General features: G+C 54.1%; 1 protein-coding gene across 1 annotated transcript in view; it reads left to right on the forward strand.

The window, feature by feature from the left end:
* The first annotated feature begins 445 nt into the window (after positions 1 to 445).
* HDGF (heparin binding growth factor) overlaps positions 446 to 23,165 on the forward strand; it is a 32,993-nt gene continuing 10,273 nt past the window's right edge. Inside the window, exon 1 of the mRNA XM_065419992.1 lies at positions 446 to 699. Coding sequence (XP_065276064.1) covers positions 613 to 699 — 87 coding nt within the window. The 5' untranslated portion in view covers positions 446 to 612. The remainder of the gene's footprint in view (positions 700 to 23,165) is intronic.

Below are 23,165 nucleotides of genomic sequence, written 5' to 3' on the forward strand. Positions count from 1 at the left end.
ACTGTAGCCAGATCCCTCCCCCCGGAAGCCACCCCCCCCCCCCGGATACTTGATGATTAGGAATATTTTCTTTTGCTACCAGACAAATGTAGCACCACAGGCTCTTTCTTTGCAACTATGTTGCTTGCACCTGAGCGTCTGCACCCTGGAGTCTCTCTCTCGAGTCCCCCCTACCCCTTTGTATCTGTTCGCTCTGAGCTCTGCGCATTCAGCCTGTAACCCCCCAGTTTATTGCTCCTCCTTGGGGGGGGGGGGGGGAGCGTTACACCAAGTGGTGTGTCTAGGACAAGGCATCAGCAAACGAGCCTCCGATCGCATCCACCGGGAGGGGGGGTGGGGAAGGGAGGGAGCAATTGAATTTCAAACACAAACAACTGCATGGGGCACCGACCCGTCTCCCGGGAGCCAACCTGCTGCTAGCACCACCTGGGCGCCGCTGGCTCCCGTCCCCCCCCCACCCCCGCCCCCAGGCCGCTTGCTCTCCGGAGGGGTGGGGGAGAACTGCCTGCCGGATCGCTGGGTTTTGCCTCCAAACTTCACCCTCCTCCCCCCCCACACACACACCTAAGCCCCCACCCCCCACTTTCCAGCAGCCTGGCGCTCAAGGCGAAGATGTCCCGGTCCAACAGGCAGAAGGAGTACAAATGCGGGGACCTGGTGTTTGCTAAGATGAAGGGCTACCCCCACTGGCCTGCTAGGGTAAGGAGCCTGCAAAGGGGGGGGGGGGGGTCGGGGCTGGGGTTTGTGCAAAGGGGGGGATCGACACTGCCCCCCCCCCCAGTTGCATAACGCGGGCTTTTTGCACGTTGCACGGGGAGGGGGGGGGTGCAAGGCCGACCAGTCTCAGCGCCCCCGGCTGGCCCAGGCTCGCCCCCCCGTCTGTATGGCATGGCATGGGAGCCTGATAGATTTAGATTATTGGGAGCCTGGGCATCTGGGTTGGAGCCTAGAGCTGGACTCAGCCCGTGCATGGGATTATAAACCTAGGCTGGGAGTTTATAGGTATGGGGGCCCGGAGACCTGGAAGTGGGGCACCACCTGGGGAGGGAGATTTGGATTATAAACCTCTCTGTGGCTCTGAAATTAAACGTAGCCAGGGAACCTATGAGTCTTTCATAGACCAGCCCTGGAAAACAGAGATTAGCTGATAGCACCGTAAAAACTGGGATAGAACAGGGCCTGGGAGCCTACCGATTAGAAATGGAGCACTGCCTTACAAGGATTAGAAACCCTAAGATTATCTATATAACTCTCAATTTTACCTATGCCCAAGAGAGTGTAATATCGGCGTTCAGGTTTCGTAGTTTCTTCATATCTCTTTTCAGCCATATTTCATAGGATCGAATTTCAGCTTCCACGTGAGAGGTGTATTTGATATAGTTGGTGTGAAATTAGGTCAGATAAATTATATAGAAAAAAGAAATTCAGTGTAGATGCTGTTATCTGTGCGAGCGCAAAAACTAAAATTAGGCCGTATAATAAATAAGTAGGGAACAAAGTAGATTTATAACTAGGTTAATCGATTACTTTGTTTTAATGTGTGTTTATATAGTCTGTCTTGTGCTTTTTCATGCTGGGCAATAAATATATTGCTCTGAAACAAAAGAGCAGCTCATAAATATATGGAAGACAGGTGAATATTTAAAAAAAATGTGCACGAGAATCTGATTAGTGTTCCATGAGTGTTTACATGGGCCTGTCTGTTTTCATGCTGTGCAATACACATCTCTGGGAACAGAAATTAGATCATACACATGTATATGGGAGTCAAAGTAGATTATAATAAATATATACAATGTGTTTTTGTGGCTGTTTTATAGGACTTCACCTTTCTCAATATTTTCTATGATCATGCTAAAAGCCGCTGCAACTTAAAAATAAATATCACTTGGTCTGTTGCCTGCTCATGAAAATGGTGCAGTTTGTTTAAAAAGTAAACCCGGTTGTGTTCAGAGTTTTCTGCCAGGAGGGTCTCTTGCATTTTTTTGCTAATCTCCTTGGAGACAGTAAGTGAAACTAGACTTTCCCTGTTGTGTTTTAGTGGGAGGAGGGGAATTGGAGGGGGTACCAATGGGATTGTCATATTTCATCTTCAGTGCAACAAACAGAGCTCTTTTTTTATTTTTGTAATATTAGAGTCCAAATAGAATTAAAGCTGTAGTCCGGGGGTCTCTGGTAACTGCTTCTGCAGGCTTTGTTAGAGCTTTAAGGGTTGTTGTTTATTTATCTTGTAAATTTCATTTAAAGGCACACTAGTTCCATTTAGGCCCCCTGGGCCCTGTGGACCAAATCCCCAGCTGGTGTAAAGTAGCTCCCATGTGTTACACCAGCTCAGGATCTGGCCCTTTTGGGGGTTCCTTTGTCCTTTGATTGGTTGGAATTTTAATTTTGCACGGTACTAAACAGCAAATGCCCAGCTAGTGCTAAGAAAGTTTCTCTGCGAAGCTGTTGGCTCAGCCTAGGAAATGCGGGTGTAATTCTGGAAGCACGTGTGCTGGTCCGTTGCCTGCTTGTGGCGGGGAAGGTTTGTCAGACCAGGCCTGCAGACGACATATCTTATAAGCTGGTAACACGAACGTGGATGTGTGTTTTCTTCATTAGTTCAAACTAACGGCAGAAAAAAACAAACCAAAACCAAACCAGAACTTCAGACCAGACGTTTCCTTCTTATGTTGACCTAGTTTAGTTTTGTGCTTCTGTTAGAGTGAAACTCTATTAATAGACCTGGGTCATAGGCCCACAAGCTCAGAATTCTGACCATTTGGTTCCCTTACTGAGATCAGGGCCCTGTTTTCTGTGTGTGTGTGTTGCTGGATTGTAACATAGGTCCCACGTGTAATTTCTGAGCATGTGTGGGGTCCTTAGAGTCACGTGGTGTGCCAGACACCGTGAGGCTGGGGTAGGGAATTGTACCCCAGTGGGATGATACACCAGAGCAAAACCCTATAATGCAGTTGTGCTGCACTGATACAGAATGGGGTTAACCAGTGAAGGAGGTAAAAAATCAGTACAGGCCCCATATTGCACCAGTGGAGCTTATGTATGTTGGGGGTAGAGGTATGTTGCAGTGTCCCTAAATACATTGATGTAGCTACAGTAGAGCAAAAATCCTAGGAGAGACCGAGAGGTGCAGAGCACAGCCATAGGATTACGTTGCCAGAGAAGTTGTTATAATTTAATTTCGCTCCTAGGTGGTGCTGCTCAGGTTAAAAGTACTTTGTTATTTCATAACGAGCCTGATTTGATGTTACTGGCCGTGTCCAAACAGCTGGATATCGGAAAGTGGGATTCACACACGATTGCCCCGATTCGGCAGCCCGATCAGCGCCTCTGGACCCCGCGTAGCTCCCGTCTCAGGATCGGCGCCGCTCGGGGTCCGTGCAGGGAGCCTGATTCTGTTGCCGCTGGCAGGAGTTCTGCCCTTGTTTGAACTGGAACCAGGGTGGGGCTGGTTGGAGCGCGTGTGGACACCTACGTTTTAAAAATCAATATAAATATTCGGAGCGTTATGGGGGAGCGTTCTGCCGCTCCCCGGGCTGGGCCCATCCAAGCCAATGGTGAAGTCCTGATCCAGGCTTTTTAGCTCTGTCATAGTGTCGTCGTTTAATAGTAACGGGAGTAAGATCGGGCCGATGTGCAGGCCGAAGTCCTGATTCAGCAAAGCGCTTGGCGCACGTACATAACTGAAGAAGTGGGTTTTTTACCCACGAAAGCTTATGCCCAAATAAATCTGTTCGTCTTTAAGGTGCCACCGGACTCCACGTTGTTTTTGTGGATACAGACTAACACGGCTACCCCCTGATACTTAACTGATAGCCGGGGGTTTAAGCATGCGCAACGCTTTGCAGAACTGGGGCCTGCACCCTGGCTGTCCTGAGCCCGGCTGATGTCCCCAGACATAGGGGTGAGCAGGGGCTGCAGCGTATCTGCCCCGGGGGTCTGAGGTTTTCCTAGCTGCTTTATCTGGGCTTCTTGGGGCCCGATCCTGCTCTTACGGAAAGACAGCGAGAGCCTTCGCCATGCACTTCAACGGCAAGCCAGCTCCAGATCTTTAAGAGACGGACTTCGCCAGGAATCCAGTCGCTCCTGGGCGAGAGGGTGGGGAAGACAGACTCTTGCTTCAGAAGACGTTGCTGGTTATTTTTAAGCGGTTGATGATGCAGTTTAAAATTTCCTTGGAGGATTTGCCCCCGCCCTCTTCCTCCTCCGTGCAGACAGGACAGGCTGAAAACGAAAGCGATTTCAAATGGAAAAATCGACCCAAAGAGCAGCGTGTTTGAAAGCCATCGAGAGGGTTCAAAACCTCCTGAGTTTTGCAGCTCAGCCCCCCGCCCCTCCCTCACCTCCTGGCTTTTGTGGAATTACTTGTGCTTGGTTTCATGCCGTGTGGGGGGAGGGGCAGGGGGATTATAACTTGGCTCTGGCCTGGAAATGTGTTTGAAAGCAGCTTTTCTAGGAGGAGCCAACAAGTGATCCTCACATTCTGAGAGTTTCCAGCGTGGGGGGGTGGGGAGGTTATTTGGGGGGATGGGAAGGGGGCAGCTTGGGCCGAGTTCTTGTCTGGGGGCTTTTGATCTCCGACTTGAGGGGAGCATCGATTTTGCTATTCGAATTTGGTACATTTCTCCCAGCCCGATTAAGGGGGTTGCCAAAAAGGAGCGAGAGAGGCTTGCTGCGTTTCTCCGGGACCTCCCAAAGGGACGTGTCTTTTAATTCCCGGCTGGAGTTTTGCTTCAGGAGAGGAAAATCTCTTCCTTTGGCGGCGTGTGGCCTTGGGGGCTGCCGAACGACCTGGGCCAGATTCTCCTCTTCGCTTACGCTGCCCAGAGGGGCCTAGGCGCGTGTGGAGGGGGTGAAGTACAGGAGCACCCACTTTCAGGCCCCTCGACGCGCCTCAGGGCGGGGCGAAGCGGGCCTCTCCGCGGTGTCACTGGGAATTCGGCGGGGGGAGCCAGCTTGCCTGAGCTCCCTGTAGATCAAATTATAAAACCAGTGCGTGGGGGTGGGGGAGGAGGGGAACACAGGCAGGTTTCATATTGGGCATGTGATCAGCTCAGTGCACACAAAGAACTGCTCTATTATTATTATTAATTGTTTGGAGGCCAGTCAGAGCTCGAGGCCCCCGGGTGCTGCACAGACACACCGCGAGAGACGTGCCCTGCCCCGAAGAGCTCACGGGCTATTATGTCTCTGATGCCAGAATCAAGTTTGTCCCTTTGCAGCCGTGTGAAGATGAGGGGCCGGATCCTCTGTTCCCTGCACCTTGTGCAGCCATTCGCACCAGTGCAAAGTGATGTAAAAGGCTCCCACATCAGAACGGCAGCGTTCTTCTCTCTGTTTGCCTTGGTATAAAGGCCATGACAAGCTTCAGGGCAGTGGGGAATAGGACCCCGTAGATTTGCTCGTAGTAGTAAGCACTGCTGTCGGTAGCGAATATCCTGCAACTCCCCTGCCAGTGAGCAATCCTTCGTCAGGGCAGGAAATGTCTGCAGGATGCAGCCTTGAAAGGGTAGAGACTCCTGGCCTTACTCCCACAGAGAATCCCATTACTCATGTGAGTAGACCGAGCAGGGTTGCCCACACGAAAAATGAGCCAATTTGTTTACATCTTAAAGAATTTTTTTTTTTTTTTTAATGTCTTTTGGTCTGGTGCATTTGTGCAAAATACCCCAGGTCTAAATCAGGTGTGAGCGGAATCTAAAGAGACCATCAATAAATTAAAAATAGAGAGACATAAACAGGAGCGAGGTGTGACCAGAGGGGACAGCTTGGAAGCCAGATTATTAGATCATAGCTCATTTAGTCGTCAGCTCTTTCAGGGCAGGAGCAGTCCGGGATCCTGTACAGCACCTACCACAATGGGGTTCTTGGCTGGTCCCTCGGCTCCACTGTAACTAACGTGACTAACCAACCTTCACTGTTAACATGTCTCCTTAGTTTTAGGTTGAGATTTACCGGGATCCCCAGTGGGTTTAAACTCCCAGTTCCCATGATGGGACTTGGGCAGCTTTGAAAGGCCCACCAAACGAACATCACCACTACCACCTAGAAGAAAAACAAATCCCAACAAACCTAACCCATGAAATAATATTTGTAACCTAAGGGATGGAGGGGACGGTTGGCCTTGTGGTTGAGGTACTAGCCTGGGACTCAGGAGATTAAGGTTCAGTTTCCCGGTCAGCTGGGTCCAGTTGCTCCAGCTCTCTATGCCTCTGTTCTCCGTACTAATAATTACACCGATTATGGTAGCACTTAGAGGCCCCGACCAAGGCTGAGATGGTGCCAGGCGCTGTACGTACGTGTGATAAGAGACAGTCCCTGCCTAAAGAGTTCACAATCTAAATATAGACAAGCAGTTGGAGGGGAAACTGAGGCATTGAGAGGAACGGTCACCCAGAATGCCAGTGGCAGGGATGGGCATAAAACTCAGGTCTTCGTAGCCCAAGCACAAGGCCGCTCTTCCTCTTGATTTTAAGACCTTGGTTGTGTCTGTTCAGAATTCCAGCTCTGCGGAGCAGGAATTGCATCTCCCTCTGTCTGTGCAGCCCCTGGCACAATGGAGCCCTGATCTCTGTTGGGGCCTTTCGGTGCAGATAGCAATACAGGGATACGTGCAGCGCACAGCGGCTACAGTCGCGCTGCGTTCCCGACCTTAGGGACGTCCCCTCTGCAGCTATGGGATCCAAGTCCCTTCTTAATTACAGCCACATGATTTATTTACAGAGAATTCAGAGGAGGTGTTGCAGGTTTGCTCCTGATCCTTCCAGGGGAGGGGGGGAAAGGTGCTCAGTACCTTTCAGAATCGTGGCCCCAAGAGGCTTAAGTAAAAGGCTCATGCAGCTGGATGCTGAGGTTGGGGGAGGAGGTGGATCTTTGGCACCCTGCAGGATTGGGCCCTTCAACTGTTCTTGGCGCTTCCTTCCTTGTGGTCCCTGCCTCTTTAAACAAGAAACCGGATCCAGTTGGCCTTGTTGCTGCAGGCCCCAGGCTCCGCTGCCGCTTTAAGGAGCAGGTCTCCGCGGGCCGCGCCATTTGTTCTGAAAGGCGAGAAACTAGTCGGGAGCCTCTTAAAGGGAAACGCCATGTGAATCAGCGCCCAGGCCCCTGCTGTCTCCTTGCAGCGACACCACCGGGCTCTCTCCTCTCTCGATCCTTCTAGAGCGACGCGGAACCCAGCCTGCCAATTTCTGACGGGGATCCCGGGTTTGGTCTCAGCCCCCGCATCAGAGCGAGGTGGCGGCCGCATCCCCAGAAGCAGTGAAAGGACAGGACTCGGCTGAATATAAAGAGGCTTTTTTATTGTGGCTGCTGGACTCAGACAGACCCTGTGGTCCTCTCTGGCTTCCAGTCTCACCCTATGATGCCGAATGCTCGGGCTACCTGTGCACCGCCCGCAGCCACCTGAATATCCTCCTCTTGCCACCCCTGTCAACCTCAGTTTCCCCATCTGTTAATGATAGGGGACTTGCCCAAGGGCATGTGGCGTCTGTGGCGGAGCTGGGAATTGAACCTGGCTCTCCCAGGCGAGTGCCTCAAGCGCAGGACCAGCCTTGCCCTCTCGGTCCTGGCCTGCGGGGCGAGTCCCAACGTTTCGCTCCAGATACAAGCACAGAGGGTGGGTGCGGTGCTGGATTGGGAGCGGCTGCAGGGCGGGCGCCTGGGTCGCTGCGCTCTGCCCCTTGCAGCAGCCAGGCCCTCCTGGATAACGCTGCCTGAGCCACGCCCTTCTCCGTGGTGGGCGAGGCAGCTTTCTAGCCAGGCTGGTGCGCTGCTTGGCCCCACCTGGACAAAGTCGAGGCTCTGCTGTAGCCAGGGGCCACCGATTGCCGCAAGGTCTGGTTGAGCAGCCTGTGGGCCCGATTCTGCAGGGTGCAGGATGCCCCGGCGTAGTGCCGAGCGCTCTCGGCTCCCAGCGGCTTCAGTGGGAGACCTTGCCAGGGGCTGGACTCTCGGATCCCAGCCATTAGCTTTGGATCCACCTGGGATAGGTCTGTTACCTTGTGCCTCTAGGGGGGCCTGATCCTCAGTGACGCTGAGGCCACTCTGCCAGCCGAAGGGGTTGAAATGTCCCCTTGAAAATTGCCCCTGAGTAGGGGAACCCCCTGGCTGGTGTGGGACTGTCGTAACCCTGCATCCACCCTGTTCCCAACCGCTGCGAACTGCACTGTGGCTATTCCCTGCTTCCTGGGGGCACAGAACCAGAGTGTTAAATTAGAGCAGCCCCGAGGCTGCTGCGATTGGCAGTGGGAATCTGGGGAGCACAAAGGGGGCTCGGTGCCCCAAGCCCAGCAATGGCGTCGCTGAGAACCAGGCTGCGCGTGTGAGGCCAGGCCAACCCTGTTGGCCGGGTGAGAGAAAGGGGCTCCTGGGAGGAGCCTTTCCCGGCTCAGCAGCTCGAAGGGGAGCTGCCGTTGGGTTTAGCTGAGAATCTCAAAGTACTATCCTGGCAGGACCGAGGCTTCGCACGTCCTCTGCTCGGTGGTTCTGGCTTCGCTTTCCCCCCCGCAAGCCGTTTGCTCAACACTGTTCCCGGGTGTGACTCTCGCTTCGGGCCTGATTCCCCGTCACGCTCAGCCGCCCCCCGCTCGGAGCCACAGGGGCTCCGGCAGCATCGTGGGTTCTGGAGGGAGTTTTTTTCTTTAAAGGATTTTCTGGAGCAGTCTGTTGCGGTGTCCAGGCTCAGCGCAACGTTGGATCCATCAGCATCCTCTCCTAACAGCCTGTTACATGCCTACAGGGTGATGGGAGACCCAGCATGTCCAAAGTTCTGCACAGCTTCCAGGGTTGCTTGCAGAGTGGCCTAGTGGCTAGAGCACCAGACTGGAAGTCAGGAGAGCTGGGTTCTATTCCTGGCTCTGCCACTGGCCTGCCGGGTACCTTGGGTGATCACCTGCCACTCCATGCCTCAGTTTCCCTATCTGTAAATTGGGGATAATGACACTGACCTTTTGGAAAGTGCTGCAAGATCTATTGCTGAAGAAATCAGGGTTATTATTATTTATAAATGGGGTGTGAGGAAGGCTGGCCTTGGGATTAGGGCCAGGAAGATCTGTGTTTGAATCCTGTCTCTGCTGCTGGCCTGCTAAGTGGCCTTGGGCAAATCGCTTAGCCCTCGTCTACAGAAAGCAGCAGAACCTTTGTAATAACACTGGTCTAGTTAAAGTGGTACAGTGAGGGTGCAGGTTTACTGGTATAAAGGTGCTTAAACAGGGGGTAGCTAGTCCCGTACAGGCAGGGGAATAAGCTATACTGGGCTAAGGCACCTTTGGACTGGCATAGCTGCATCTGTGCTACGAGTTGCACTGGTATAACTAGATGGGTGAGAAAATCATGCCCCTAGCTCAGGGGTCGGCAACCTTTCAGAAGTGAGGTGCCGAGTCTTCATTTATTCACTCTGATTGAAGGTTTCGCGTGCTAGTCATACATTTGAACGTTTTTAGAAGGTCTCTTTCTCTAAGTCTATAATATAGAACTAAACTATTGTCGTATGTAAAGTAAATAAGGTTTTTAAAATGTTTAAGAAGCTTCATTTAAAATTAAGTTAAAATGCAGAGCCCCCCCCCGGACCGGTGGCCAGGAACTGGGCAGTGTGAGTGCCATTGAAAATCAGCTCGCGTGCTGCCTTTGGTTGCCTACCCCTGCCTTAGTTGATGCAGTTCTACTGGTATAAGGATTGTGGGTAGATCCGGCCAATTTGCCGTGCTATTGGAAATTCCCCCCCGTAATAAAGTCTTATTGGGCTTGCCAGTGAGATAAGTTCCCAAGCGTTTTCCTCTCTTTGACTGATGAGAGGAAGGGTCTTATCAGCACCGAATGAGGGGGGTAAGTTAAGGAGATGGGATCTGAACGTGCCTGGGATTCCAGCGTTAAGGTCCCAGCCTAACGGATCAGCTGTGATCAGGAGCTGCTGTGTTTAACCGGGCACCTAACCCACCTCCAGCACTGACCATGAAGGGAGAGCGCCCCCTACTGAGTCATACACACTGCTTCCTCCAGCACTATGGCTGAGGGGGAGGTTCGCCCCGACTCCAAGGGTCCTATTGAATCACCAGCACCCCTTCCAGCAGGACGGTGGGTTTCCCATCCAGTCGCGGAGCGAGGCGGACCTTGCTTAGCTTTCTGCCCATAGCCCACCACCTCCTAGGAACACCCCAAGGAAGCCAATTGGGTCGGCCATGCCAGTGACGCCACCCCAGCGCTCCAGAGACGGCCCTGGGGGAATGGGCAGCATGGGCAGCTTCTCCTCAGTGCACACCCAGCACTTCAAAGGCATCGCCCTGAAGGCCTCACCCAGCCTCTGTTCTTCCAGGGCACGGTGCCCAATCTCAGGGCCTCCTTCAGGCCCGGGCTGGCTCTTCCTCTTACTGTCTCTTCCGTGACTTCCAAGCTGGCTTTCGTTCAGCGTCGGAATTTCCGAATTTCCCGCAAAAAGGAATTTTCGCAGGTTTTGTGGAAATGTTCGTTGTATTATCGCTTATCACGTCAACTGTAATTTAGGATGTCCAATTTCAAAATGGAAAGTCAACATGTTCTCTTCTGCAGATGGCAAAAATGGAGCATTACGACCTTATCAAAATGCTTCATTTTGATTTCCCTCACCCCCCCCCCAAAAACCAGACAAACCCTAAATTTTGTCAAAGTCACCATGTTCCCGCAGGAAGTTTCGATTTCAGCGCAATGGCATTTTTCAATGGAAAAAAGTCCTGCTGGAAAATTCTCACTCGGCGCTAGTCCTGGGGTGAAGTTCTCCTCGATAAATGAGACAGCAACAGATTTTTCCAGCTGGTCTTGGAGATGCTAATTTAATTCCAGAGTTTTTCTGGCTTTACACTGAGATTAGAACCTGGCTGGTTTTCTGTGCATATGCAGGGAGCTCTGACTCGCCGAGTAGCCTTTTGCCACCCACCCGAGAGAGTTGCTTTTGAGTCCTGCTTCGGAAGGCAGATGACACGAGTGTTTGCCCTCAGCCCATGCTCTGCCTCTCCTGGTGGACGTCTGTTCGCCTTGCACGGCGTGATCCAGGCAAGGGAAAGGGTCGGGGTGCTGCTTGGAGGAGGAGGTGCAGAGGCCAGCTGTGTGGATGCCGTCCACATGGAGCAGATACTGCCCCAGTGCCCGGGGGAGTTAATCTGGTCTCGACTTGCCCGTCTCCTCTTAGCACTGCTGGGAGCCTCCGAACTGCTCACTGGGCTCCAGTCCACCAGGGGCCCCTCTGCAGAGCCAGCCCAGCCCCCCTTCCCCTGCCCAGTGTATGGGACGTGCAGTAATGCAGACGCTGGCTGAGGGGATGTCTGAGGCTCTCCGGTGGCAGAGAGTGAGCGCAGTATTATTTTCTTTTCTCTGTCCTGTTCTTCAGGCCTGTCCCATTCCCTCCTGCCCAGCCCTGTTGTCGGGGGCAGTGCCCGGGGGCTGTTGTCGGAGTAGCATCCCTTGCTCTGACGCTCATCCCTCGCTGGGGGAGTCGGCCTCTCTCTAAAGCAGGGACTCTGGCATTCAAGGATTCGGCGTGTGCTAAAAATGCTACGGTACCAAGCCCGGGATCCCGTTGCCTGCCACAGCCTCTTGGCACGGCGCGGAGACAGAACTCTCAGCCTCCTGTTCCGAGCGACGGGAGAATCACCCGCTCGCGGAGGGCAGTCTAGGGCCTGTGACACACCACTGAACTGCTCAGATTCCATCCAGCAGAGGGCAGTGGGGCACGTCTTTACCATTCGCGTGGTGGTAGCGGCTAGGAGCCCCACTCGTGGGCCAAGATCCCATTGTGCTCGGCGCTGTACGGACATATAGTAAGAGACACCCCCCCTCCGCCCCTAAAGAACTTACAATCTAAATAGCCAAGGCAGACAAAGAATGGGAAGGGGAACTCAGGGACAGGAGGGGAAGCGACTTGCCCAAGGTCACCCAGCAGGGAGGCCAGGTTTCCCGAGTCCTAGCCATTAGCCCGCACGGCCTGCCCATGACACTCGAGCTAAACAGGTAACATTGTCAGCCTGTCACACTGCTACAGCAACAGTCTGAATTTTCATCGTGTGCCCATCAGGGTCACACTCCGCCATTTTACAGGTGGGGAAACTGAGGCACGGGCCTGGCGTGGGAAGCGCTATGCCCGAGTTCCCATAAGAAGCGGTGGAAGAGAGACCCCAGTGCGCTCCTGGCTCGACTCCCGTCCAGCTCAGGATTCTGTGCTCTGACCCCAGGCCCCTATTTGAGGTGACTGGGTGCTTTAGATCACATGATCTGCCTCTTACCCCTCCTCCCCCCAAAGAGCTGCAACTGGGAGCTGAAAGTGAGCTGGAGAAAGTCAGCCCAGGGAAAGCGACTGAGCACGAGCAGGCTGAGCAATCCCCTGGAAAAGATAAAGGAGGCCTGGGATATTGCAACCTCTCCCTGCACAGAGCCTGCGCCTGGCAGCTGGGTTGCTGCCTGACCTTCCTGCTGATAAAATGTAAACATGAAACCCCGGGGGCCTGATTCTCCTTTGCACCCAGGCTCCTTTATGCTGCTCTGGGGCCTTGTGGTGGGTGTCGGTTACATTCCCACTCACCCAGAGCGCGCTGTCAGCGAGAGCCAGGCCCTGTGCATCTCCCGCTGCTCCCCGACGGGCCTGATCCAGCAGGGAGCTGAGGGCACTGGGCAATTCCCCGGCTTGAATCCCAGGGCCAGGAGTCATTTAGACCCTCTTGAAAATGTCACCCGTCGTCTCTCAGCCCCTGGTGCCCCCGGGGATCGCGCCTTGTGCACACAGCGGTTCCCGGGTCGGGGTGACAGTGACTCACACGCATGTGGTGCTGGAGAAAATGGCTGTGCAAGGGGGCAGGGCCCTGCTGTAGAAAGCGGGATAACAACAGTCGGGGGGGGGGGAAGTTGGAGCGCACGGCCACTGATGCTTCTGGGGAGAGGGGGGAACACCCCGTCAGGACTGCGACACCAGCTGAAGGCAGTGGGGTCTGCGAAGGCCCTGATCCTAAGCCCAGTGGAGTCAGATTCCTCTTGAATCATGCGCTGGAAGGGATTCAAGGTAAACAAGGATGCTGGGCTGCCCAGTGGTGGGACCTGGGGGAGGCAGGGAGAGGGAATCCCAAGAATCACCCCCATTTCTGCTATCAACTCTTACTTTGGGAGAGGCTGGGTGGACTAGTGGTTAGGGTCCTGCGCCAGGAGCCCTGGGTTCTGCTCCTGGCTCTGCCGCTGCCCTCTCGCGCTGTCACCGTTTCGTCTCTCATCCCGCCGTCTGTCTCATCAGTTCAGACTCAGCTTTTCGGGGCAGGGACTGTCTCTTGCTCTGTGCCTGTGCCGCGCCTGGCACAGCGGGGCCCTGATCTCGCATGGCGCCTCCGCAATACACAGAATAAGTGACTGTGGGCGAGTAGCTCGGCCCCTCGCTGCCTCAGTTTACCCACTTGTAAAAGTGGGTGTAATCCTATTTCCCAGGGGTACCGTGCGGTTTGAATTAAGCGAGTCAGACTCCGGGGGGCCTGTCAAACTCTTCGGTACATCATGTGTGTACACCAAGGCTCCTTTATGCTGCCGGAATGGTGCAAACACTAGAATTGGGCCCGGGGTCTGAGAGCTGTGGGCCAGCATTGTCCTCGGTGGGTGGGGGTGTATGGAATCGGGAGCTAGTCTGCTGTGACTCTGAGTCATTGTTCCTTTCTCATCGCTGCTCAAGATTAGTCACAGCCACTCCGAAGCGGGGCCGAGATGTGGGAACACCTTTGCCAAGCTCCCACTCCCCCATTCGGATTTCAGATCGGAGGTGGGGGGAGGAAGGCAGGCGGTCCACGCAACACACATTCTTAAAGATTAAACCCTGTGATCTTGTAGTTTGCTGGCACAGCCTAGGGCGTGACAGCTGCGCGGAAGGGCGGGCCTGACCTTTGTCCTATGGAATCAGGCTAGGGAACCAATTCCAACCCGCATCAGCCGTGCTGGGGCTGCTGGTTGGCTGGGGCCGGCCCATTGCTAGCTGCTGCCTGGCATGTTCCTGCTCGGGCAGCAGAAGCAGTGGGGCCTTTTCATGTTGCAAAACAGAGACTAGCTGATCATCGGAGGATCCCGAAGCACTTTGCAGACACTCAGCCTCCCAGCACAGCCTATGAATCAGGGGAGGCCCAGGGGAATTGTGGGCACAGTTGCCGGGGTGGGGAACTCAGGGCTTGGAATAGCAGGGGGGCTGCAAATCAGGATTGAAGGGGGCACTGACAGAGGTGGGTGGGCGGGGGGCATTGCCTGTGTGAGTGGGGCTAAGGGCTGGGGTAGCAGGGGGGCTGGGGGCGGGATTGAAGGGCACACGCAGAGCAGTGCCAGGGAAGCTTGCCTATCATCTGCTATCGCATGTAGCAGAGGCAAGTTCGATTAGTCACCAGCCTTGAGTCACTTCTCCCCGGTCCGTACGTGACCGTACGACAGAGCTTTCTGTGTTCAGCCTGGCTGGGGTGGGCGGCGCCCCTGCATCGCCGGGCAGCAGAGCTGGGTTCGATCCCCACTCCCGCAGCGCAGGCCTCTTACTGTGAGCGGGTGGGACTCCCCGGTGCCGTGGAGGAGAACGGCCGGGGAAAGCAACAAGCGTCGCTCAGTGTCGCCCCACTTGGCTTCTGTCCAGGGCCCCCCCTCAGACGTGTTTTCACGTGGTTTGCACGACTGAACTGCACTCGCCTCGCAGGGGCGGCTTGTATCCCACGGGGCTGGGCCTGGCTCCCCGCCCCAGGCATCGTGACTTGGCATGTGGGGTCTGGTTTGGCCCGGCCACCCCTTCCTTGTGATGGTTTCTTTTTTGGGGGGGGGGCGCTCTCAAATGGGGGGCCTGAGGCACACTCCCTTTGCCCCCTCCCCCCAATTGGCACCCCTGCACATGTGCACGGCTGCGGGCACCACTGCTAGTGAAAGACAAAGGCGTGTGGCGGAGATGCAGAGCGCTGGGTGCTGTGATATGTGGAGTCACAGACCTACCCCCCGAGGTAGTGGGTAGGGTACTAGACTGGGAGGTCGGATATCCTGGGTGCAGACCCCAGAATTGCTACGGACTCCCTGTTGGACCTTGGGCCAACCATTTCGGCTCTGGTTTTTAAAGGCACTGAGGCATTGCTGCGCTCAGTGTTGTAAACTGAACGGGTTTAGGAGCCCATGCCTTAAAAGGGATTTAGGCACTTGGGACTTAGGCTCTTCGAGGCATTACATTTGCAATGCTGAGCCCTTAAAAATCTGGGCCTTGGTCGCTGTGTGCCTCAGTTTCCCCATTGGTAAATTGGGGATAATCCTTCCTAGCCTCCCGGGGAGGATGGGAGGAATGAAATCCATTAATACGAGGGGTGGAGGGCAGTGAGGGAGTGTGAAGATACTTTAATACAGTCGCACTTAGCTCTTACGCTGGACTTGTCATCAGTGGATCTCAATGGACTTTACAAAGTCCTGTCGTTTAGCCTCATTTTCCAGCGGGGGAAACTGAGGCACCCGGCAGGTTGACTTGCCCACAGTCACCCAGCATGTCAGTGCCAGAGCTGGGACTAGAACCCAGGTCTCTGCATCCAGTACTCTATCCACTAGGCCACACTGTACCCCCCTGCAGCTACTGTAATAGCGTACCTGGAGCCTCACCGCATGGGTCCTCACTCGCGTCCCCTGCTCCTAACCTTTCCAGACAGTAGCCAGTCCCCATCACGTAACTCCTTATTTGCAGCTGGCCTCCTTCCGGCCCTGGTTATCCAGTACCCGCAGACAAGGAGGCTTCGTTTATCAACCACGCTAAGATTCTTGGGCTGGGTCGCTGCAGGCTCAAGGGATCAGTGGATTTTTTGCACCTACGTCGCTGCATCAGTGCAAATCCCTAGGGTAAATTCCTTGCACCAGTGCACGTCGCACGGGAGCCAGTCACTTTTTTTACATCAGTGCAGCACCTGTTACACGAGGGGTTTGCACGAGTGCAGCGACGCCACTGGAATCCAGCCCACTCCCACCAGTGCACGCTGGCATTAAACAGTCTCATGCAATTAAACTGATGTGGGGTCAGGAAGTTTCCCTCCACCTGGCCCCAGCCTGTGCTCCTGGCTCCCAGGCCTCTGTGCGGCCCACCCCTCTCTGCCCCGGTGTGACTGGAGTGTTGTAGGTTGGTGCTGCCCTGGGGGGTGAGATCTCAATGCAGAGCCGGGAACAGATCAAAACAAGAAGGCCCAGTCCTGGGTATCGCTGAAGCCAGCCTCACCACCCCGGGGCACAGAATCCATGTGAAATGACTTGGGGCTCCATGATTTTCTAGGGGACTGTGGAGTCAGGGAGGCAGCAAACAGCCTGAAATCGAAAACCCTGTTGCTTCCTGTTTGTTGCGGGCTAACAGCTTCCCCGGCTGCGGTTACAGTCCCTGGGCAGGTATATTTCGTGATCCTGCAGCTTTGGCGCGTCCTCTCCCAGCAGCGGGAGCGAGGAGTAGATGAGAGGCGACCTGACCCTCCTTTCCCCCACCCCCTTCCCCAGGACGAGAGCCAGGTAGCCGAGGTCCCACTGCAAACCGGGGGAGCTGAGTCCAGCCCTGCACACAAGGGCAGGGGGCCATGTTGCAGCTTAGTTCCTGACACACCAAGCGATGAGACTTACGGGTCTAAAGAGGCCCTGCATTGGGACTCAGGAGCAGGGCCGGCTCCAGGCACCAGCCCAGCAAGCAGGTGCCTGGGGCGGCCAATGCAGAGGGGGGGGCGGCACGTCCGGCTGTTCGGCGGCGGGGCCGTCACTCCCTCTCGGAGCGAAGGACCTGCCACCGAATTGCCGCTGTAGAATGGAGCGGCGGTAGAGCTCCCGCCGCTTGCGATCACGGCTTTTTTTTTTCCCCCTGCTTGGGGTGGCAAAAACTCTAGAGCCGGCCCTGCTCAGGAGTCCTGCATTCTCTTCTTGGCTCCGCCACAGACCTGGTGGGCGACCTCGGGCAAGTCATTTCCCCTCTCTCTGCCTCAGTTTCCCCTCCCATCTTTTTTCTACACCGACTGAGAGCTCTTCAGGGCAGGGACTGTCTCTCACTGGGTGTATGTACAGCGCCTGGCACTGCTAGGCAGTGCTGTAATAATAAAAATGGCCAGAACAGAAGACAGGGAGCTGGAAATCAGTGAGTTCTAGTCTTGGCTCTCGCAAAGCTTGAACTGGTCCTTCTCCTGCTCTGTGCCTCAGTTTCCCTATCTGTTAAACAAGGATGATGATATTGACCTCCCTGTTTCACCAGCCCAGGAGGGTAAAGTCAAGTTGTTGATATGTGCATGGAATTCAGGGCTGAACGCAGCACCTTCATGAGCCGACCCCTCTCCTCTCTGTGGTTTGTATGTATTAAAGCAGCCACCTAGAGGCACCAGCTGAGATCAGGACCCGTTGCGCCAGGTGCTTCCCCCACACCCTGGAAGAGACAGTCCCTGCCCTGAAGAGCTCACGGCCTAAACAAAGGATGGGTGAAAGAAAGGATTGTTATCGATTCGCAGACGGGGAAACTGAGGCACGGAGCGATATCATTGTGACGGGTTGGATCACAGAAACCACTTTGGGACTGTCACCTGATGTGCCTAGACTACCTCTGAGTCTGTTTTCCCTGCCAGCTTGGGACTTCAGTGCCTTGCCTGGTTTGAGCCAGACACGCTTGCCTGCTGCAAACACAGATCCATGTCTGAACCACATCCCCCACATGCTGCAGGCTTAACTGAAAACAGCTTAAGAAGTGCTCCTGTCTCCAGCACTCAGATACCCAACACCCAATGGGGTCCAAACCCCAAATAAATCTGTTTCACCCTCTATAAAGCTTATACAGGGTAAACTCATAAATTGTTCGCCCTCTATAACAGTGATAGAGAGATATGCACAGCTGTTTCCCCTCCCCCCTCATATTAATACATACTCTGGGTTAATTAATAAGTAAAAAGTGATTTTATTAAATACAAAAAGTAGGATTTAAGTGGTTCCAAGTAATAACAGAACAAAGTGAATTACCAAGCAAAACAAAACAAAACACGCAAGTCTAAGCCTAATACAGTAAGAAAGTGATCACAGATGAAATCTCACCCTCAGAGATGTTCCAGTAAGCTTCTTTTACAGACTGGCCTCCTTCTAGTCTGAGTCCAGCAGTCCCACACCCCTGTAGTTACTGTCCTTTGTTCCAGTTTCTTTCAGGTAGCCTCTCAACCCCCAAAGGATATCTCTTGAGTCAGCTGAAGACAAAATGGAGGGGCTTCCAGGGGCTTAAATAGACTTTCTCTTGTGAGTGGAAACCCCTCTCTCCCCCTGTGTAGAATCCAGCTACAAAATCGAGTTTGGGAGTCACCTGGGCAAATCACATGTCCGTGCATGACTCATTTTTCTACAGGACATTCCCAGAAAAGCTCAGATGTGGATTGGCGTCTATCAAGGTTCATTGTTCGCCAAGTACTCCCAATTACTTGAATAACCCCTTCACACTATCTTGACCAAATCTGCCTTAGGTGCTTTCTACAGCAAACACTTTAAATACAAGCATAAAGCCAGCGCTCATAACTTCAGATATAAAAATGATACATGCATACGGATAGGATGAACACATGCAGAAGAACATAACCTTTGCAAAGAGATGTTACATGGCAGATTTAGCATAAAACATATTCCAGTTATGTCATAGTTACAGTCATAAGCATATTTCTATAAAGCATTATGGAGTGCAGCGTCACACTCATGGCCTGATTTCCAAGGAGCTCTGGACAACAGGAGCTGAGCTCTTTGGAAAATTCACCCCTCTGTTTTGGGCACGGAGCATTTGAAAAGCCAGCCCCACGTTAGGCATAGAACCCATGTGTCCCAGTCCAATGTGCTGCCCACTGGACCCCCCTGCCTGGATAGTGACCGGAGACTGTGCAGGGTAGACTCCCAATCCAATCCATCATCAGTCTGGACGTGGGGAATTGTCCTGATTTGGCCCTTAGGTTTTCCTAGATGTGAGCACTTTGCCCATTTAGAACACACTGTACCGTGGTTCCCCCTGGCTGAAGTCCATATTGATTGATTTGTAACTCTTGTTAGCAAACAGCTGCCAAGAGTCCGGATCTCCCCAACGCTCGTTGGCTTTGGAGGAGCTTTGGCTTTGGGGTCAGGGGCTTTTTAAATACTGGGGTGGGAGTGGAGAGTTAACGTTGGTGCTATAATAACCTGTTAGTGACCCAGGTTCTATCACCAGAGTGGAGCCAGGATCGCCTCCCCAGGTCGCTAAATAGCAGCCCTGCTTCACCCTGCAAAGCACCTTGGCTAATCTTTAATGCGCTCTCTAGAACTGTCGTTCGGGCTCTGCGCTTGTCCAGTCAAGAATCTGTTACCGTAGACATAATTTACTGAGTATATGACATTAAAATGTGCTCTAATATTGTGCTGCACCTACGCAGCCTTCCCTCCAATGATACTGAACCCTTTTTCAAACCTTAACTAACTCCCCGCAGCAGCTCTATGACTTAGGTAGGTCTGATGCCCATTTTACAGATGGGGAAACTGAGGCACGGAGAAGGCATGTGACTTGCCCGAGATCACACAGTGAGTCAGCGGCAGAGCCCAGGAGTCCTGGCTCCCAGGGGTCGGTGTTTTTGATTCCAACACCTCTCTACCCAAGAACAAGCTCTGATTCCTCTGAGGTCCCACCTGAGTTGTAGGAAACTGACCCCTCTCACAGGCTTTCTTCCGGCCCTCTTTGGTGGCTTTCTCTGGACATTTTGGCTGAATTAGCTCTGGCTGAAACTTGGAGCTATGTTTAGAAGCTATAAAAAGCTTCCGGAGAGTGACTTTTTGCTTTTATTCACACATGGGTGGCTGGGTGGTGTGTGTGTGATTTTTATTTGCTGAAACAACAGCAGCTGCTGTAAGCTTTAACTGGCTGTCATTGGGGGAGGATTGGGGAGAAGGGGAAGACTAGAGAGGAAGATCCGGGTTCAATTCCCTGCAGTGCCATGGATTGTTATGTGACCTTGGGCAAGTCATTTAGACTGTCCGTGCCTCAGTTTCCCATGTGTACAAGGGGGGTTTCCCTATCTCCCATGGGGTGTTGGGAGGATAAAACACACTCAAGATTGTCGAGCACTTTGAGATCTACCAATGAAATCGCTCCGTAAGAAACAGGCTTTGTTAATGAGACCTGAACTCGGTATAAACACCCTCCATGGGATGATGATCCAGACTTGGAGCCATAACCTGAGCTGGTGTAAACAGACACTGCCCCACTCCCCTGTGCTGATTCATACCCTTGGAAGATCTGGCCCTTTACCTGTAGCTGAGCCCCAAGCAAGAACAACCATCCTGTAATTTAAGCCCCACAGCCTCGTGGGGGGTGTAGTCTGGCCAGGGAGCCAGGCCCGCCATGGAAAATTGGGACAGGAACCAACCGAACTACAACTCCCAGAAGGCACTGCGGCAGTTTTCCAAATGGAAATATTTTGCTGTTCGGGGGTTTTCAGCCAAAAATGGAAGCAAAACAAAAAAAAATTCTTTGGTCAAAACCTGAATTTCCTTTGCCCCCAGCTGGAGTTAGGAACCCTCCTAGCCAGTCGCTGGCTGCCTGGTGTTAGGACAGATCTCCCAGGGACGGACAGGCTGTGTCATCACTGCGCGTTCCTGCGGTTAGATGCCTTCCGCTGCAGCCGGTGGGGCAGGAGGCTGGGCGGGCCAACAGGCTGGAAAAAATCACGGAAAACCTCCGCCCCAGTTGGCTGTAGTCATTTAGCAAAGAGGCCAAAGCTCCGAAGGCCCATTTTGCCCACTAGATCCGGGCTGAGGCATGCGCTGGCAGAGGGTAGGGCGCCCAGGAAACTGACCTTGCCTGGGGCGGGCCTGCTTTGGGCACAGACAGAGGTTTCTGTTCTCCATCCTAGCCCACTTGCTAGCTTCTGCGTAGGGGGAGGGGCGATTCTTGGGTCTCTCCCCCCCCCTGTTTGTGGTGGTGTGTTGCCAGAGCGCCTTTATCCCCAAAGGCAGGCACAGCTTGTGTTCCCGGCTCCCCAGGGAGAGCCCTCACACCTGTGCATAGCCAGCCCTGACACGGTGAAGATGAAAGCCGGGGAGCATGCGTTTTTCTTTTCCTTTTTAAACAAAGAGATTAAAAAGAGGAGGGGTGAATAGGAGGGAGATTCTGGCCTGGCCAGAGCCATCGGCAATGGCCCCTCAATGTTCCTGATTAACAACCTGTGCGGATGCTCTGATTCCAGAATCAAAGCACCTGATTCCGAATTCCACTTGGTGTGCTGCCCATGCACGCAGTCATTGGGAGTAGTTAATCCCCTTTACGTTCACACCCTGCTTTATTGCAGATGAACTCTCATGTGTAGCCAAGTCCTTGGGTGGGGGAAGGGAGCGGTGGTTCTGCGGCTAGCGCACAGGACTGGGAAGCGGGAATCCTGGGTTCTAGCCCCAGCTCCGGGAAGGGAGTGAGGGGTGTCTAGTTCTTAGCACGGTGGGAGGGGGGTTGGGAGCAAGGACTCCTGGGTTCAGTTCCCAGTGCTAGCCAGGGATAGGGACTAGATTAGGGCAGGGAGATGAGAGGCAGGACGCCTGGGTTCTGTTGCCATCTCTGCCATCAACAGGGGAGGAATAAGCTGGGTGAAGCGTCCTGGACCCACCACAGGTGCTACCCTGCCAGCATGGCCCTTAGGGTGGGGTTCAGGGTTAACCCGAGGAGCTGACCCAGCCTGGCCCTCCAGCCCCGTTACCTGCTTGTCAAGGGGCTGGAGGTGCCCTCTGTGTTGGGCGGGCAAGGGAGGGGCACAGAGTTGATTTGCTCTGTAAGGGAGACATTATCGTGACCCCTGCCTGCAGAATAACCCGCCCTGGCACCGGAGGGAGATAAGGGAGGAGGGCATGGGGTGCAGAAGGGCTGGAGCTTTGCTGGTTTGTTTCCCAATGGGGGATATTCCCCCCCCCCCATCAAACAGTGGGGCAGAGCTGCCGGTGGAAATGAGATCATAAGCCGCAGACGGAGGAGGGGACCTGAGAACAGTCTTCAAATATATTAAGGGCTGTTAGGATGGGGACGGGGGGGGGGGGTCAATTGTTCTCCATGGCCACTGGAGGCGGGACCAGGCGTAACAGGGTGAATCTGCAGCAAGGGAGATTTGGGTTCGATATTGGGAAAAACTTTCCCCTTACGGGGGATTGAGCTGTGGAGCAGGTACCCTGGGGAGGTGGTGGGATCCCTTCACTGGGGGGTTTTCAGAACAGGCTGGACAAACCCAGTCAGGGATGGTCTAGATCAGTGATCCCCAATCTTTTTCGTCTGGCGGGTGCCAGACGACGAGCCACGGAGGACCGTGGCGGCGGACGAGCATCCGCCGAAATGCCGCCGACAAGCGGCAACGTCAATAGGCGTCGCTGCCGAGAAGCAGCAAAAATCGGCGGCATTTCGGCAGCGACGCCTCTGGATGACGCTGCTTCTCGGCGGCATTCCGGCGGATGCTTGTCCGCCGGCCAGCACGCGGGTGCACTTAGACGCGCCCGCGGGCACCGCGTTGGGGACCCCTGGTCTAGAAGATTTACTTGGCCCTGCCTCAGCGCAGGGGGCTGGCCCTGATGATCTCTCGTGGCCCCTTCCAGCCCCACGTTGCTCGGATTCTAGAATAAAACCCAAGGCAGGTGTAGGCAGTAGCTCCTCATCCAGGGGAAGGATGTGGGGGCCTGCACTGTCTCCCTCCCGCCCCCCCTCCCCCCCGCTTGTCTTTTTCCTGAGGCCTTTTTTGTTTTTGTAGCTTTGAGCTGTGTAATGTTGCTTCTGTTTGGTTTCCACCTGGATGCCTGACTTCACTTCCCAGCCCTCTGTCAGGAATGTGGGCTGGAAATCAGAGCATGGGGAAGAGGAGCCAGGACTCCTGGGTTCTATTCCCAGATCTGGGAGGGGAGTGTCGTCTAGTGGTCAGAGCATGGGGTGGGGGGCCGGACTCCTAGATTCTCTTCCTAGATCTGGGAGGCCTGTGATCTGCTCCGTAATAATAGAGATGGGTCCAGCCTGAAACCTCCAGATCCAAACTCCCCTTGGCGGGGATGGAGAATAACACCTGAATTCTGCAGCTGGGGTCCGTGCGGCCGTTCTGGCAGACACCCTACCCCTTTTCCTTCGGCTCTCCACCCAAGCTGCATGGGGCCATGTGTCGGCAACTCGCCCGTTGCACTGTTGATTTGGGCACATGTGGGTTTCCCCGTCCGTG

This window comes from Emys orbicularis, chromosome 20, assembly GCF_028017835.1.
Source record: "Emys orbicularis isolate rEmyOrb1 chromosome 20, rEmyOrb1.hap1, whole genome shotgun sequence".
NCBI classification, from domain to species: Eukaryota; Metazoa; Chordata; order Testudines; family Emydidae; genus Emys; species Emys orbicularis.